The sequence below is a fragment of the Rana temporaria genome, chromosome 5 (assembly GCF_905171775.1).
Source record: "Rana temporaria chromosome 5, aRanTem1.1, whole genome shotgun sequence".
Taxonomy (NCBI): domain Eukaryota; kingdom Metazoa; phylum Chordata; class Amphibia; order Anura; family Ranidae; genus Rana; species Rana temporaria.
Genome location: NC_053493.1, coordinates 273,874,629 through 273,888,224, shown reverse-complemented (window position 1 = coordinate 273,888,224; position 13,596 = coordinate 273,874,629). Strand labels below are relative to the sequence as shown.

General features: G+C 45.6%; 1 protein-coding gene across 3 annotated transcripts in view; it reads left to right on the top strand.

Moving 5' to 3' along the window:
* Positions 1 to 13,596, top strand: part of ZNF236 (zinc finger protein 236) — a 274,436-nt gene that overhangs the window by 106,381 nt on the left and 154,459 nt on the right. For all 3 annotated transcript variants that reach the window (XM_040353869.1, XM_040353871.1, XM_040353870.1), the window contains one exon: positions 10,967 to 11,170. In XM_040353869.1, the coding sequence (XP_040209803.1) occupies positions 10,967 to 11,170 (204 nt within the window). The remainder of the gene's footprint in view (positions 1 to 10,966; positions 11,171 to 13,596) is intronic.

Here is a 13,596-nt window from a genome sequence, read left to right as displayed (position 1 = left end):
ATCTGATAGAGTGAAGGATGAACTAGCAGGAAGAACCATCCCCACTGATCTGGACGGAGTGATCTCCTTGTGTAATCAGATCGATATTCGCTTTCAGGAAAGGACCCTAGAAAAGCGACGCCAACATCCCTTGGCCCTTAGTCAGCCTGAGCTCCCCTCTCTTCGACCCGTGGAGCATCCCTTGCCAACTGAGGAACCCATGCAGCTGGGTCGGACCAGGCTATCCCCTGAGGAACGTGCCAGGCGCAGAACTCTAGGCCTGTGTCTATACTGTGGGGGCAAAAGTCATTTTCGTGACACTTGCCCTCTTCGCCCCGAGAAACGCTCGGGTTCAATACATCTGGAAGGTGGAGTATTGGATCCAGAAATATCTCCTTCACCTTCTCGTCTTTTTCTTCCTGTGTATCTTCATTTTGGTGCTTCTTCTCATTCGGTCTCGGCATATCTGGATTCCGGAGCCGCTGGCAATTTCATAGACTGGGAAATCGCATCGTCCATGAGACTTACCCTTTTGCCCCTCACCACACCATTGGTGGTCTCGGCGATTGATGGCACTGTTCTCCCGGGGGGTCCTATTCGCTTCCAGACAGTCCCTGTTAAGATGTCAGTAGGCACACTTCACCAGGAGTGGATATCCTTCCTTGTTCTACCTAAGACCTCAGCTCCTATCGTTCTGGGTCTTCCTTGGTTAAGACTCCATTCTCCTCACATTGACTGGACTGCCGGACAGATCCTGGCTTGGGGTCCCTCCTGTTCCACGTCTTGCCTACCCAAGGTTGCCCCAAAAGAGAAACTTCCTGTTGCCACCATTACAGAATCTTTTGCTCGTCCTACCACATGTAGTGGTGTCCGGAATGTGTCCTGCAATAGTCAGGCTGATGCACTTTCTAGCCAATGTAGCACTCTGGATGAGGAGCCCGTCTGTGAACCTGAGCCGATCATTCACTCCAGTTTACCGTTGACTGTCCCTAAAACGCACAGCCAGGCTAACTTGTCTGCGAGTTCTGCAGCCACTACGCCTTGTGATGCGATTCGGGTAATCACTACACCTGACTATGCTATTCAATCGGCCTCTGCTTCAGCTATGCCAGGTCAGCCCATGCCCAGTGAGCCTCCTACCTTTTCTTGTTCAGGCCCTCCTGCAACCTGTCTAAGGGGCTCAATCCATCCTTTGGATAGATTGCCTCATTCGGCCAAATGGGGTTGTCTACCTTGTTTTCAGGGCTCTCTGCATTCTGCTGGTTTCCCTTCTATCCAGCTTGACTCCTGTGCCCTGTCACCTTCTAACCAACCTGACTTCAGGGTTCCTCTGACCTCTGCCCAGTCTGATGGTCCTGTGCTTAATCCCCAGTTCATCTTTAAGGGTCTGCTTGATCCTCCTCGGATTGCTGTTGACCCTCTCATGCCCTTACTTATTCCTAAAAGGCCTTTGGTCCTCAATAAATCCTCTCCTCCTGTCCCTACTTCGGTTCTGGTCAATGAGGATACTCAAGTTCTGGATTCTCGTCTCTGCAGAGGCATTCTTCAGTACCTTGTGCTTTGGAGAGGATTTGGTCCTGAAGAGGCGTCTTGGATTTCTGCATCTGAGATCTTTGCGCCCCATTTGTCGAGGAGGTTTCTTCTGGGATTCCCCTTTAGCCCTGGCTCCAGGCTGGGGAGGGGGAGGGGCCTTAAGAGGGAGGGTACTGTCATGAATATGCATCAAGTCTGTCTGCTTACCTGATCTCCATGTGTTCATTAGAGGCAGATCCTGTTCTGGTCTCCCTTCTTATCACTTCCTCTTCCTGTATGGCTCCACCCTAGTCCATCCCAGGAAGCCTATATTAACCTTTGCTCTACAGGTCTGCAGTGCTGTTCAACAGTGTTCCTATGCTTAGTTCCTGTCTGCAGTGTAATCGCTAGTTCCTGTTTGCAGAGTGCTACGATCATCTTCCGTGTACCGTTTTGGCTTGTCCCCGACTTCCTTGTCTGCCTGTGCCCCTGACTATTTGCATGTTCCACGGTTATCCTTGTCTGCCTGTTGCCCCGACCTCGGCCTGTCCATCACCACTGTTTGTCCTGCTGACTGCTTCCCCCTTCTCCCTGCGGAGTGTGACTTGAGGAATCTCGGGGATGCGACCTGGACCCAGTTGCGGCCAAGACCATCCCTACCATCAAGGGCTCTGGTGAATACAAAACTGGGTCTTAGACTCCGCGCCCTGGGTGATCTTAGGTTCACGCTTCGTCTCTGCTAGCAGCAGTCGGCCATAGGATTCACCACCCTGTGGTGCATCCCTGACCCCTACGGGGTGCACTTGTCACCTGGCTACGGGTGACCTGACACCCTGTCTAAGGTATCTAAGCAGTCGGATCTGGCCTTCGAGGACATGGGTCATTTGAAGGACTCAATAGATAGGAGGACTGACATCGTGTGTCGATGGGAGGGACTCCATCTCAAGGGCTGTCCTGGAAGACTACAGGAAAAGGAGTTACCGGTGAGTACTAACTCCAATTTTCCACGGCTTATCTTTTAATTTCTTCCATTCTGATGGCTTTTTTCCCCAATTTTCTATTTGTGGCATTGGCACATCTAATTTGTTACAGAAACCCTTCAGATCCTCTGGAAATCGCAGGGTGGCCGAGACCCCCTGATTCTTTGCTGTCAGACAGGCTGGGAAACCCCATCCATAAACAATCTTTTTTTCCTGTAGTTGTTTTAACAAGGGCTTCAACGCCCTCCTGTGAGCCAGAGTCTCTTGTGCTAAATCTGTAAAGACCAGGATCTCAACTCCCATATATTCAATTGGTGCAGAGCTCCTCAACCCCTGTGTAACTTGCTGTTTAGTTTTACAGTTTGAAAACCTCGCTATCACATCTCTCCCTGTTTCTGTTGATTGTGTAGTTATTCTTTGTACTCTATGCACTCTTTCAAATGACATAGGGGTTATTACTTCTCCCTTCAATGTTTTATTGAACAATTCACATATTGTTGTTTCTAAGCTACTGTTCCCGACTGACTCCGGAAGTCCGCGTATCCTCAAGTTGTTATGTCTATTACGGTTCTCTTGATCTTCTAAGGCCCGGTACACACGAGCAAACATGTACGATGAAACCGGTCCGTCGGACCGTTTTCACCGTACATGCCTGCCAGAGGGCTTCTGTACGATGGTTGTACTAACCATCGTACAGAAGTCCGCGCGTAAACTATACGCGGGGCGTGTCCGCGTCGTCGCCGCGACGATGACGCGGAGACGTGGGCGGGCCTGCCATTTAAAGGCTTCCACGCATGCGGCGAAGTCATTCGACGCATGCGAGGGACGGCGTGCGCTCGGACATGTACGGTTGGTCTGTACAGACGACCATACATGTCCGAGCGGGCAGGATTCCAGCGGACGGTTTTAAAACACGTCCAGGAATATTTGCCTGCTGGGAAAAGGCCCGGCGGGCAAATGTTTGCTGGAATTCGGCCCGCTCGCGCCTACACACGACCGAACATGTATGCTGAAACTGGCCCGCGGACCAGTTTCAGCATACATGTTTGGTCGTGTGTACGGGGCCTAACTTATACCGGATATTCCTCATTTCTACCCATTCCGATTCTACCCTCTCCTGTAACTCCAAAATCGCATTTTTATGATCATCCAAGAGGGCTTCTTATTCTTCCACTCTTTGTAGTACGTTTTGTATGGCCCTAATATATATGAATGTGTGTTTAGTGACCCACACAAACACCACTCCATGTTAAAAAAATAAAATAAAATTTAGTAATTTGCAAATAAGGATCATCTTTTCCTCAGAGAACCGTGAGCGGGGCATGGTGGTGGGAAGAAATTAGCAGATGTACAAGCAACTTCCTGTAGGGGCGTGATGTCATTGCTGTGTGCTGACCACCGCTTCCGGGAACCAGATATGCGCCACATATACGGAGGTCGTGCATCTAGCTGCAGGAACCCAATTTTTATTGGAAAGAAAAAATGGTAAAGCAGATACAGATTTTCAGGACTGGACTAACAAATGTTTCTAGTGAAAGGCAACTGGTGTTTTCTATTAAACAAGGTCTAAATGGGCCATTGACATGCATCACAGTTGAACTTAGGAATGTGTCTTTGCAAAGTTAAACTAAATGAAGTCCTTTCTTATTTTTGCTTATGGATAGAGCGCAGAGGGATTAGAAGTCTTGTCAGTTTTTGAGAATGTCTGCACACAGCTGATAGGGTGAAGATACCTCCCAAATGTTGCCACTTCAAATTTATTCACTTCCTGTCACATAGTCAAACAGGAAGTGAGGGTAAAACCCTACCAATATCTTTCCTTGGGGACACACAGGTCAATCTAAATAGTTTCACCATTAGGTAAATTGCACGCTAGCATTTTGCTGTGTACACCCCAAATTATTAGGTATCTTGGACTTGCTTGAAAACACAACTTTAACAAAGACATCAACAAAATACAAAGAGAAGCTACATGTGTTACAAACTCGATAAGGACACTCAAATGTACTAGCTTGCCAACCACACACACACATAGGTTTGTGTGCTAATGAGGCAATTGAAAACGCATGCACAGTCCATGAAACACACACAATGCAAGTTCACTCAGTGTAGAGACTAAACTTCAAAGTGGGTACACCTGTTAAGGATGTCCTTAAATTACTAACCCAAAAAACACGCTCTCTGAGCATGCCCAGAAACATCCAAGTGCTGTTCACACACAAACAGCACAAAAAAAACAGTCCCTGAGCATGCCTAGACCAACCCAAATGCAGTTAGCACAAAATAAGCCACACCCATGTGCAAAATTAAGCACATCGACCAGCATGCTACAAAATTAGAGATGGGACAAACACCCCCCCGGTCTAGGGGGGCAAACAAAGAGCCTAACATGGGCAAACGTTATACAACAAATACCATTGCAGTTTATGGGAACTGACTTGTTAATTTAGCTTGTCCTCACTAGGCTGGCTTATCTTCTAGTTATTGGCCTTAAAATGGCTCACTGATTTCCCAGAAGTCTGTACTAAGACTTAAAGTGGAACTATAGGCAATATTTATTTATTTTCATTTTCGATAGAGCAAGGGAGGTTAAAAATTTTCTCAGTTAAGGCCGATACGTATTTTTTGACGTATTTTTGTAAAAAAAATCGCAATAAGCGACTGGTTTGCGCAAAAGTTATAGCGCCTACAAAATGGGGGATAGATTTATGATTTTTTTTTTACTTGTAATGGCGGCGATTTGCGATTTTTTTTTTTTGTCAGGCCTGCGATATTGCGGCGGACGTATCGGACACTTTTGACATAATTTTGGGACCATTCACATTTATACAGCAATCAGTGCTATAAAAATGCACTAATTACTGTATAAATGTGACTGGCAGTGAAGGGGTTAACACTATGGGGGTGAGGAAGGGGTTAAATGTATTCCCTCATTGTGTTCTTACTGTGTGGGGGGAGGGGACTGATTGGGGGAGGTGACCGTTGCTGTGTCCCTATGTAAAGGGACACAGATCGGTCTCCTCTCTCCCTGACAGCACGTGGAGCTCTGTGTTTACACACAGAGATCCACGTCCTGCTATGTCACCGACGATCGCGGGTGTCTGGCGGACATCGCGGCGGCCAGGCACTCGCATCGGCTCCCGAACGATGCGCCGGGCACGTTGTTTCCCCGCTGCGCGCCCCCAGTGGCGCACACAGGGAACAACAACAACAGGACGTCCAGGGACCTCCACCCGGCACTTGAGAGCCGCGCTGTGGACGTCTTTCGACCATAGCGCGGATCTCAAGTGGTTAAACAGCAATTCTAATGTCATTTTTCACTATTTTCACTGCCATCTTCTTCCCTCTAATTAGAACCCCCAAACATTATATATATTTTTTATCCTAACATCCTAGAGAATAAAATGGCGATCGTTGCAATACTTTCTGTCACGCCGTATTTGCGCAGCGGTCTTACAAGCGCACTTTTTATGGGAAAAAATTACACTTTTTTTAATTAAAAAATAAGACAACAGTAAAGTTATCCCCATTTTTTTTAATATTATGAAAGATAATGTTACGCCGAGTAAATTCAAACCCAACATGTCACGCTTCAAAATTGCGTCTGCTCGTTGGAATGCCGACAAACTTTTACCCTTTAAAATCTTCATAGGCGATGTTTAAAAAAATCTACAGGTTGCATGTTTTGAGTTACATAGGATGTCTAGGGCTAGAATTATTGCTCTCGCTCTACCAATCGCGGCGATACCTCACATGTGTGGTTTGAACACCGTTTACATATGCGGGCACTGCTCACGTATGTGTTCGCTTCTGCGCGCAAGCTCGACGGGACGGGGTGCGTTCTCTGGCTCCTAACTTTTTTAGCTGGCTCCTAGATTCCAAGCAAATTTGTCAAACCCTGAGTTATACTCTAAAGCCTCATACACACGAATTGGATTTTCAGACAGGAATTGTGTGATGAGACTGTTGGCCTAAAATCCGACCGTTTGCACCCTCATCAGACAATTGTTGTCAGACTTTCCACCGACAAATGTTAAATGGCAAGCTTATAAATTTTCCATAGACAACGGTCTTTTGTCAGATTTTCCTATCGTTTCTACACAAGTCCGTCAGACAAAGGTCCAAAGTACAAACATGCATGCTCGGAATCAATGCTCACCAAACACGACATTAGCAAAAGGTGGCGCTCAAGAGCTAAAATTTTACATAGTACATCGCTTCGTACATGTTTGTTGGCTGACAATTCTTTGTCATTTGTATGCAAGACAAGTTCATGGCCAACGCCTTTCGGACAAAAGTCTGACGCTTTGTTGGCGGAAAATCAGATCGTGTGTTCGAGGCTTAAGTCAGTTCTGCATCCCCTGCAAATTTATTTTTATTTTTTGGTGAGATACTCCAAAATGGAGCACACATCTAATGGGCCACTTTGCTCATTAGTGCCTTGCAGGTGCAGCAGCTGATTGATAATTATAAAACCACTCCCATACATGTTCACGCTGAACGTGGAAACAAACCGCTATTTTTTTCAGAATAAGAAAAAGTAAGCATCTGCAACAGAGTTTGTTAAAATCCTTGCAATGTACATTGATCACCCAGAGGGGTTTCTCAACAAAAGTGGAGTTGCTCTTCTAGACTCAAAGGGGGAAACATATATAGCAACTACATGTGGGGACTGTACTTGCAATTGAGGAGTATGTTTATGCACCTGTATTTTTTTTGTTTTTTTACGTTCAGCCAGCTAATTTTACAATGGTGCACATTTAGTAGATATTTATTTGTACCTACAGGTCAACTTTATTAAAAGCTGACCTATAGATGCAAGTGACCAAGCTGTGTTTACTACTGCTTTAATGCTTGTACACATTTCCCCAAAATACTGACGCTTATCGAAAGCATTTATAGTGTTAATGTGTGTTCATAGGTGCGGTTGATGAGTGTTTAATGAGCTCCCCCAAATGCCCTATGCGGGTTTACAGTGCAGTTGACAAGCGTGCCCTGAAGAATCAGGTGCGTCGTATAAGGGGCACCAGACAACCCTCCATTTGGCTCTATACGAGTCTTCTAGGGAGGATGGTATCCTCCTTCGAGGTAGTGCCCTATGCCCAGTTGCATTCCAGGCCTTTAAAACAAGACATCTTGTTGGCTTGGAACAAAAGAGAACAAGCCCTGGACTAGCCAATGTGCTTATCACCTCGGGCACGCTTAAGCCTTAACTGGTGGTTGCCGGATCAGAACCTGCGAAAAGGTTGATCCTTTCTCCCGGTAACTTGGAGAGTACTGACTACAGATGCCAGTCTCTCAGGCTGGGGAGCGATTCTAGAAGGGCTCACAGCTCAGGGAAAATGGTCAAGAACAGAACAGATCCTGCCCATCAACTTCCTGAAATTACGGGCAGTACGTCTGGCCCTATGGTCCTGGACGGTGGAGTTTCAGGACTACCCTATCAGGGTTCAGTCCGACAATGCCACTGCAATGGCCTATATAAACCACCAAGGCGGTACCAGGAGTCGTTCAGCTTTGAAGGATGTGAACTACATACTAGCCTGGGCAGAGGGACATGTGCCGATTCTATCGGCAGTCCATATCCCTGAAGTAGAGAACTGAAAGGCAGATTATCCCTGCCGCTAGCAGATCTGCCTGGGGGAATGTTCCCTACACCCAGAGGTTTTCTGGGAAATTTGCCAACGTTGGGTATGGCCAGAGGTTGACCTACTGGCATCCAGGTTCAACAACAAACTACAGCAGTTTGTGTCCCAAACAAGAGATCCTCTGGCAATTAGAGCAGATGCTCTGATAGTTCAATAAAGCCAGTACTCCCTGGTTTATGCTTTCCCTCCGTTCCCTCTCCTTCCACATTTGTTGCACAGGATTCAGAGAGAGGGGTTCCTGTCATTCTGGTGGCACCAGCCTGGCCCCGAAGGCCCTGATTCCCAGAGATTGTGGCATCTCTGGACTAGTGGTGTCTACTCTAGTGAATGCTAGAAAAGCTGTTTCTAGGAAGATCTATCATAAGGCCTGGGAGTCTTGTATTGCTTGGTGTGAAGCCAAAAAATGGCATCCATGGACATGTGATTGGGAGAATTCTCTCTTTTACAGAGTACAATCAGAGGCCAAGTTTCGGCCCATGCAGGGGGCAACTCGTTTGCTTCTCGCCCATTAGGTCACCTATGTGTCCTTGGGACTTAAACTTGGTGCTGTCTGTTATACAGAAGCAAACATTTGAACCTATTAAGGAAATTCCATTCGACTTGCTGTCACGCAAGCTAGCCTTTCTGATGGCCATCACCTCAGCTAGAAGGGTCTCAGAGTTGGCGGCCCTCTCATGCAGGGAACTGTACTTAATCCTTCACCACGACAGGGTCGTGTTACGACCTGAAAGGAGGAAAGAGAAGAAAAAAGGCGCACCAGCCTAGTGTATTACCGTAGACAATTTAATGAATTAAAAATGTAATAAAAACTACTCACAAAAGAAGCAACATAGTGGGCTTGTCGACAACCCTGTAGTAGATACCCCTCGAACCACACTCCAAATGGGGGGAATGAAGGTGTGTCACTGCCGGCTGACGCGTTTCGAGGCTACAGAGACCTCTTAATCAGAGTCCAGCAGTGCAGACCCTTCCACAGGCTCTTTTATACATATGAGCACTCATGAAAGTCCATACACAATTGCAGACCGCAGAGGACCTCCCAGGGGTCATCACCAACTCCTCCCACCTAAGTGGGTGGTCCCAGACGCCTTATACTAATCGAATTAACAGTGGTAAAGGTAAAAGGTAAACAAAATACTAACAATAATAATAATAATAGAAAGATGGGTAAGCTGAATTGGGAATGTGTAATGGGGTATCGCTGTAGGTGCCAGTGTTGCCAACAGCAGTATACCTTGCAACAGTAGCCACTGGTCGGATGTCACTGGTATAAAAAAATATATATATAATATATATATATATATATATATATATATATATATATATACGTGGGTATAGAAGAGATGCAAAAGACAATTTAGTAGGAGAGATCTGAACTTACTGGTGACCTGATCAGAAATGAAGCACTGGCCCCCTGCTCCTCCAGGAACATCCAAGTTCTCCTGGATGTACAGAAATGTTATGACCTGTTCCATCCTTTTTGCCAAAGGTCGTGTCAGCCTTTCATTTAAATCAGGACACTATTTTGCCTTCTCTTTTCTCTTAGCCTCGTTCGATAGAAGAGAGACGACTGCATTCTTTTCATGTTGTCCGGGCAGTCAAGGTTTTTTTTGTCTAGATCTGCTGAGCTCAGAGGATCAGACTTTTTTATTTTTTTACCAAAAGGACCCAAGAAAGGGCAGGCAGCTTCCATGGCTTCCATTACCTATTGGATCCTTCAATTGATCATTCAGGCCTACGGTCTGAAACATAAAGCTCCTCTCTTTAGGGCGAGAGCTCATTCTACCAGGGCTTTTCGCCATCGGGTATCTGTGGCTCAGATTTGTAAGGCTGCTACCTGGTCTTCAGTGCATACGTTCACAAAATGTTATCAAGTGGATGTTTGAGCAGCCGACGATTCGGCTTTCGGCCGCAGTGTACTGCGGGCTGCCGTATAAGTCCTGATAGCTATTGTTTGGCATGGTGTCTCCGTCCCCTCAAGGCTATTGCTCTGGGATGTCCCAGCAGGTTATTAATATTAGCCTGACTCTGTGTCCCATGATGCATGAAAAAGAAAATGGGATTTTTTTCGTCATACTTAACTGTAAAAAAGTACATCATAGGACACAGAGATCCCTCCCCTCTTTATTGAGGATTCAGTGCTTGCTACAAAACTGAAGTGCTTTCTGTATGGGAGGGGTTATATAGGGGATCACTTCCTGTCTAAAGACCTTTGGTCTCCCAGTGTCCTGGAGATGGGAGTATAACCCAGCAGGTAATGAATATTAGCCTGACTCTGTCCCATGATGTACTCAAAGGATTTTACAGGTAAGTATGATGAAAAAATCCTATTACCTTGTTGTTCTATGTGATCCTTTTCCAGTTTGTCGAAGATGATCTTTCAAAGATGCAGTGAACACATAGGTGAGAATGCACAGCAAAACGGGTTGCTGCAGGACTCATTCGGTTTGTATTTAGTTATTAACGTTAACTCTGAATGTGTTCTTTGTGAATGATACAATTGTAGTTAAATAAAATTTTGATTAACTGGGGAAAGTAACATAAATTCTGCCGTTTTTTGCAATGTTTTGTGATATGAAAATATGTTAATGAGAAAGTTCAAAAACATACAAAAATGTAATTGCTTTCATCTCTAAAAATGTCACAGATGAACAAGCACCTTTTCCTTTGCTTTGGGCATTGTGCAGAAGAGGAAAGTACATTTTAAAATAGAACATCATATAACGTATTACAGCACATAACGATGCAGTCCATTACCATATGGCTGCAAATGACAGAAAGATTAATCCCCAAATCCCACTCATTCGAAATAATAAATTTAATGTATTTTTGTGTTTTTTCTTCCAGGGGTTAGGCCTTTTGCTTGTCCACATTGTGAAAAGAAATTCCGTACTTCAGGACACAGAAAAACTCACATAGCTTCACATTTTAAACAGTGTGAGCTAAGGAGATTACATCAACAGCGCAAGCCTGGTAAAGTGCGTACTGGGAAGAACAATGTCCCCGTGGCAGAAATTCCATTGCAGGAGCCTATACTAATCACAGATTTGGGTAAGCGATAATATTAGGGAAGGTGTGCAATTTTGTGAGCGGCAATTTTCTTTGTATTGCATTATGTAACTTTTTTCAAAATATATCACCGGAGACCTTTACCTTATTACTCAACAAATGTTGTAGTTTTTTTTAGTAGGTCCATCTAGTTCAGCCTATGTGTTTTGTATTTGTGTATTTTTTGTTTTCCAACAATTCCAATAGCCCTGTGCCCTGAATCAACTGAACAGTAATAACTAAGGCCAAGAGCAACATAGCTCAATACTGTATTTGGGCTGCTTTCACGGGATTTTAAAACCTGAGAATAACCCCAAGATCAGAGGCAAACACTTAACCCTATGGCTACTTTCACACTGGGGCGGGGGGCATTAGCGGTAAAGCACTGCTAGTTTTAGCGGTGCTTTACCGCTGTTATAGCGGTGCTTTTCAGCCGCGAGTAGGGGCACTTTTAACCCCTGCTAGAGGCAGAATAAAGGGTTAAAAGCACCCACAAAAGCTGTCGAGGCGCTTTACAGGAGCTATTTTTGGCGCAAAAATGCATGAAAAGTGCCCCAGTGTGAAAGGGGTCTATATCAGATTGGTTACCTCTACATAAATTGGCTCCATGAGCCCAGGCAGGAGGAGAGCAGAGGAATGACCCTCTTATGTCAGGCCTCTCTCTTCTGTCCCCTGACACCACAGGCCCAAGTGCAAACACACTACCCAAATCAACATTAAATGAATTGGCTAGCTCCCAAGGTAAAATATCCCGCCCACCCACTACATATACAGATCCCTGAACATGTGTATGCATGCCTGCATGGCGCCAGTAACTCCAGTCCCTTGGAAGAAAGATTAGGCATTGGATCTTTGACTATCCACTTTAGTTAGTGCACTTAAACTCTTGCTTAGCAAAGTGTATCTGTGGTATGCTGACAGTATCTGAGTGACAAGGCGGCCACTGTGACCACTTAACAGGCCATTAACGACACCAAGGTTCTAGTAAGTGTAGGCAAAAGTGAGGTAACTGTCTGTGTGCAGTGTCTTTGTTTTGTGCAGATGGGCAGGTGCCCTCCAATCCTGCAGTTAAGGCCCAAACGATCGTCCTGGAAAAAGCAGGCTTTCTGGTGACCCGACTGGTCATATCACACTGGAAAGCTTCACTCCGTTGGTGCAGGTGCGCCGGGATATGCACCTGGGATACCCCTCTCTCAAGCTCTATTTCTCGACCGGCTGTGGATGACCTCTCCCCTGGGTCCAGTCTCTTCTCTTGCCTCCTGGTATCTGAATTCCCTCAGGCAAACATGACAGTCATTCCATCTTTACTTCCAGAGAATGCTGGGCTCTGTAGTTCCTTCCTCTATACAAGGCTATGGGGTCGTTTTAGATGAAGACCACACATCCCAGGATCCTTTGCAGCTGCTCCTGTGGATTGTTAGTTTCTCTCATTGAGCCCTGGTTCACACTGGGTACGATTTGGAACGATTTGAGATGCGATTTGACATGTCAAATCGCATCTCAAATCGGCGGCAATTGTCGGCAATGGCACTGTCCTAATCAGTGCGACGCCGCATCTGTGATTTCAAAAAGTAGTTCCTGTACTACTTTTTGCGATTTCGGGCCGCGATTTACATTAAATTGCGGCCGAAATCGCGGCAAAATCGCAGCCGCGAAATCGCGGTAAAATCGCGCATTTTACCGCGATTTTGAATTCGCAGCAGTGTGAACCTAGGCTGACTCCTGTACTTGGCTGCTTCTTGATTGGCTCCCTCTCCTCCAGCCAATAGGAGTAATACAGAGGAGGGAGCAGAGAGTGGCCAATGCCTGTGCAAGTGCCACACTGACTGGTGTCAGTGAAGAGAAGGGGGGAGAAATTCTCCGCAGGGATTGACAGGCTCTCTGACGATCAGGAGAGCCTGTGTACTCGGTAGCAGCCAGCTTGACAAGGCCGTGGGAAAAGCGTGGGCACCCGATACACACCTAATGTACAAGAAGACTCATTAGCAGAATAGAAGGCAGATTCACAAAGCAGCATTAGTTATTTTATATGTATCAATTTGTATTTTCTCAAAATAATTTTCAGAATGTTCAGTTTACAATAAGTGGGACAATACTGTAATAACCAAACTGCAAGTTTATTGCTTTTGTGAATTGAGGCTTATGTGTGCTATCAATAGGAATTATTAATATTAAAGACATGGCATATTCCAAATTGTGGAAAAATACAGAAGAAAGTTTGGAAAGAGGGATTTTCTGCACTGACAGTTGTTTTGAATTGGATTATATGACAATTAACTTTATCTTCCCCAGCCCTGCTAGCCCTGTGCATTAGAGCTGATACTCTACCCCAGGGGTGTAAATTTCATTGTGGGCCGCATCAGCATTATGATTGCCTTCAAAAGGGGCCATCGTATCTGTAAGATTAGATGTCCAATGCATCCCCTCCC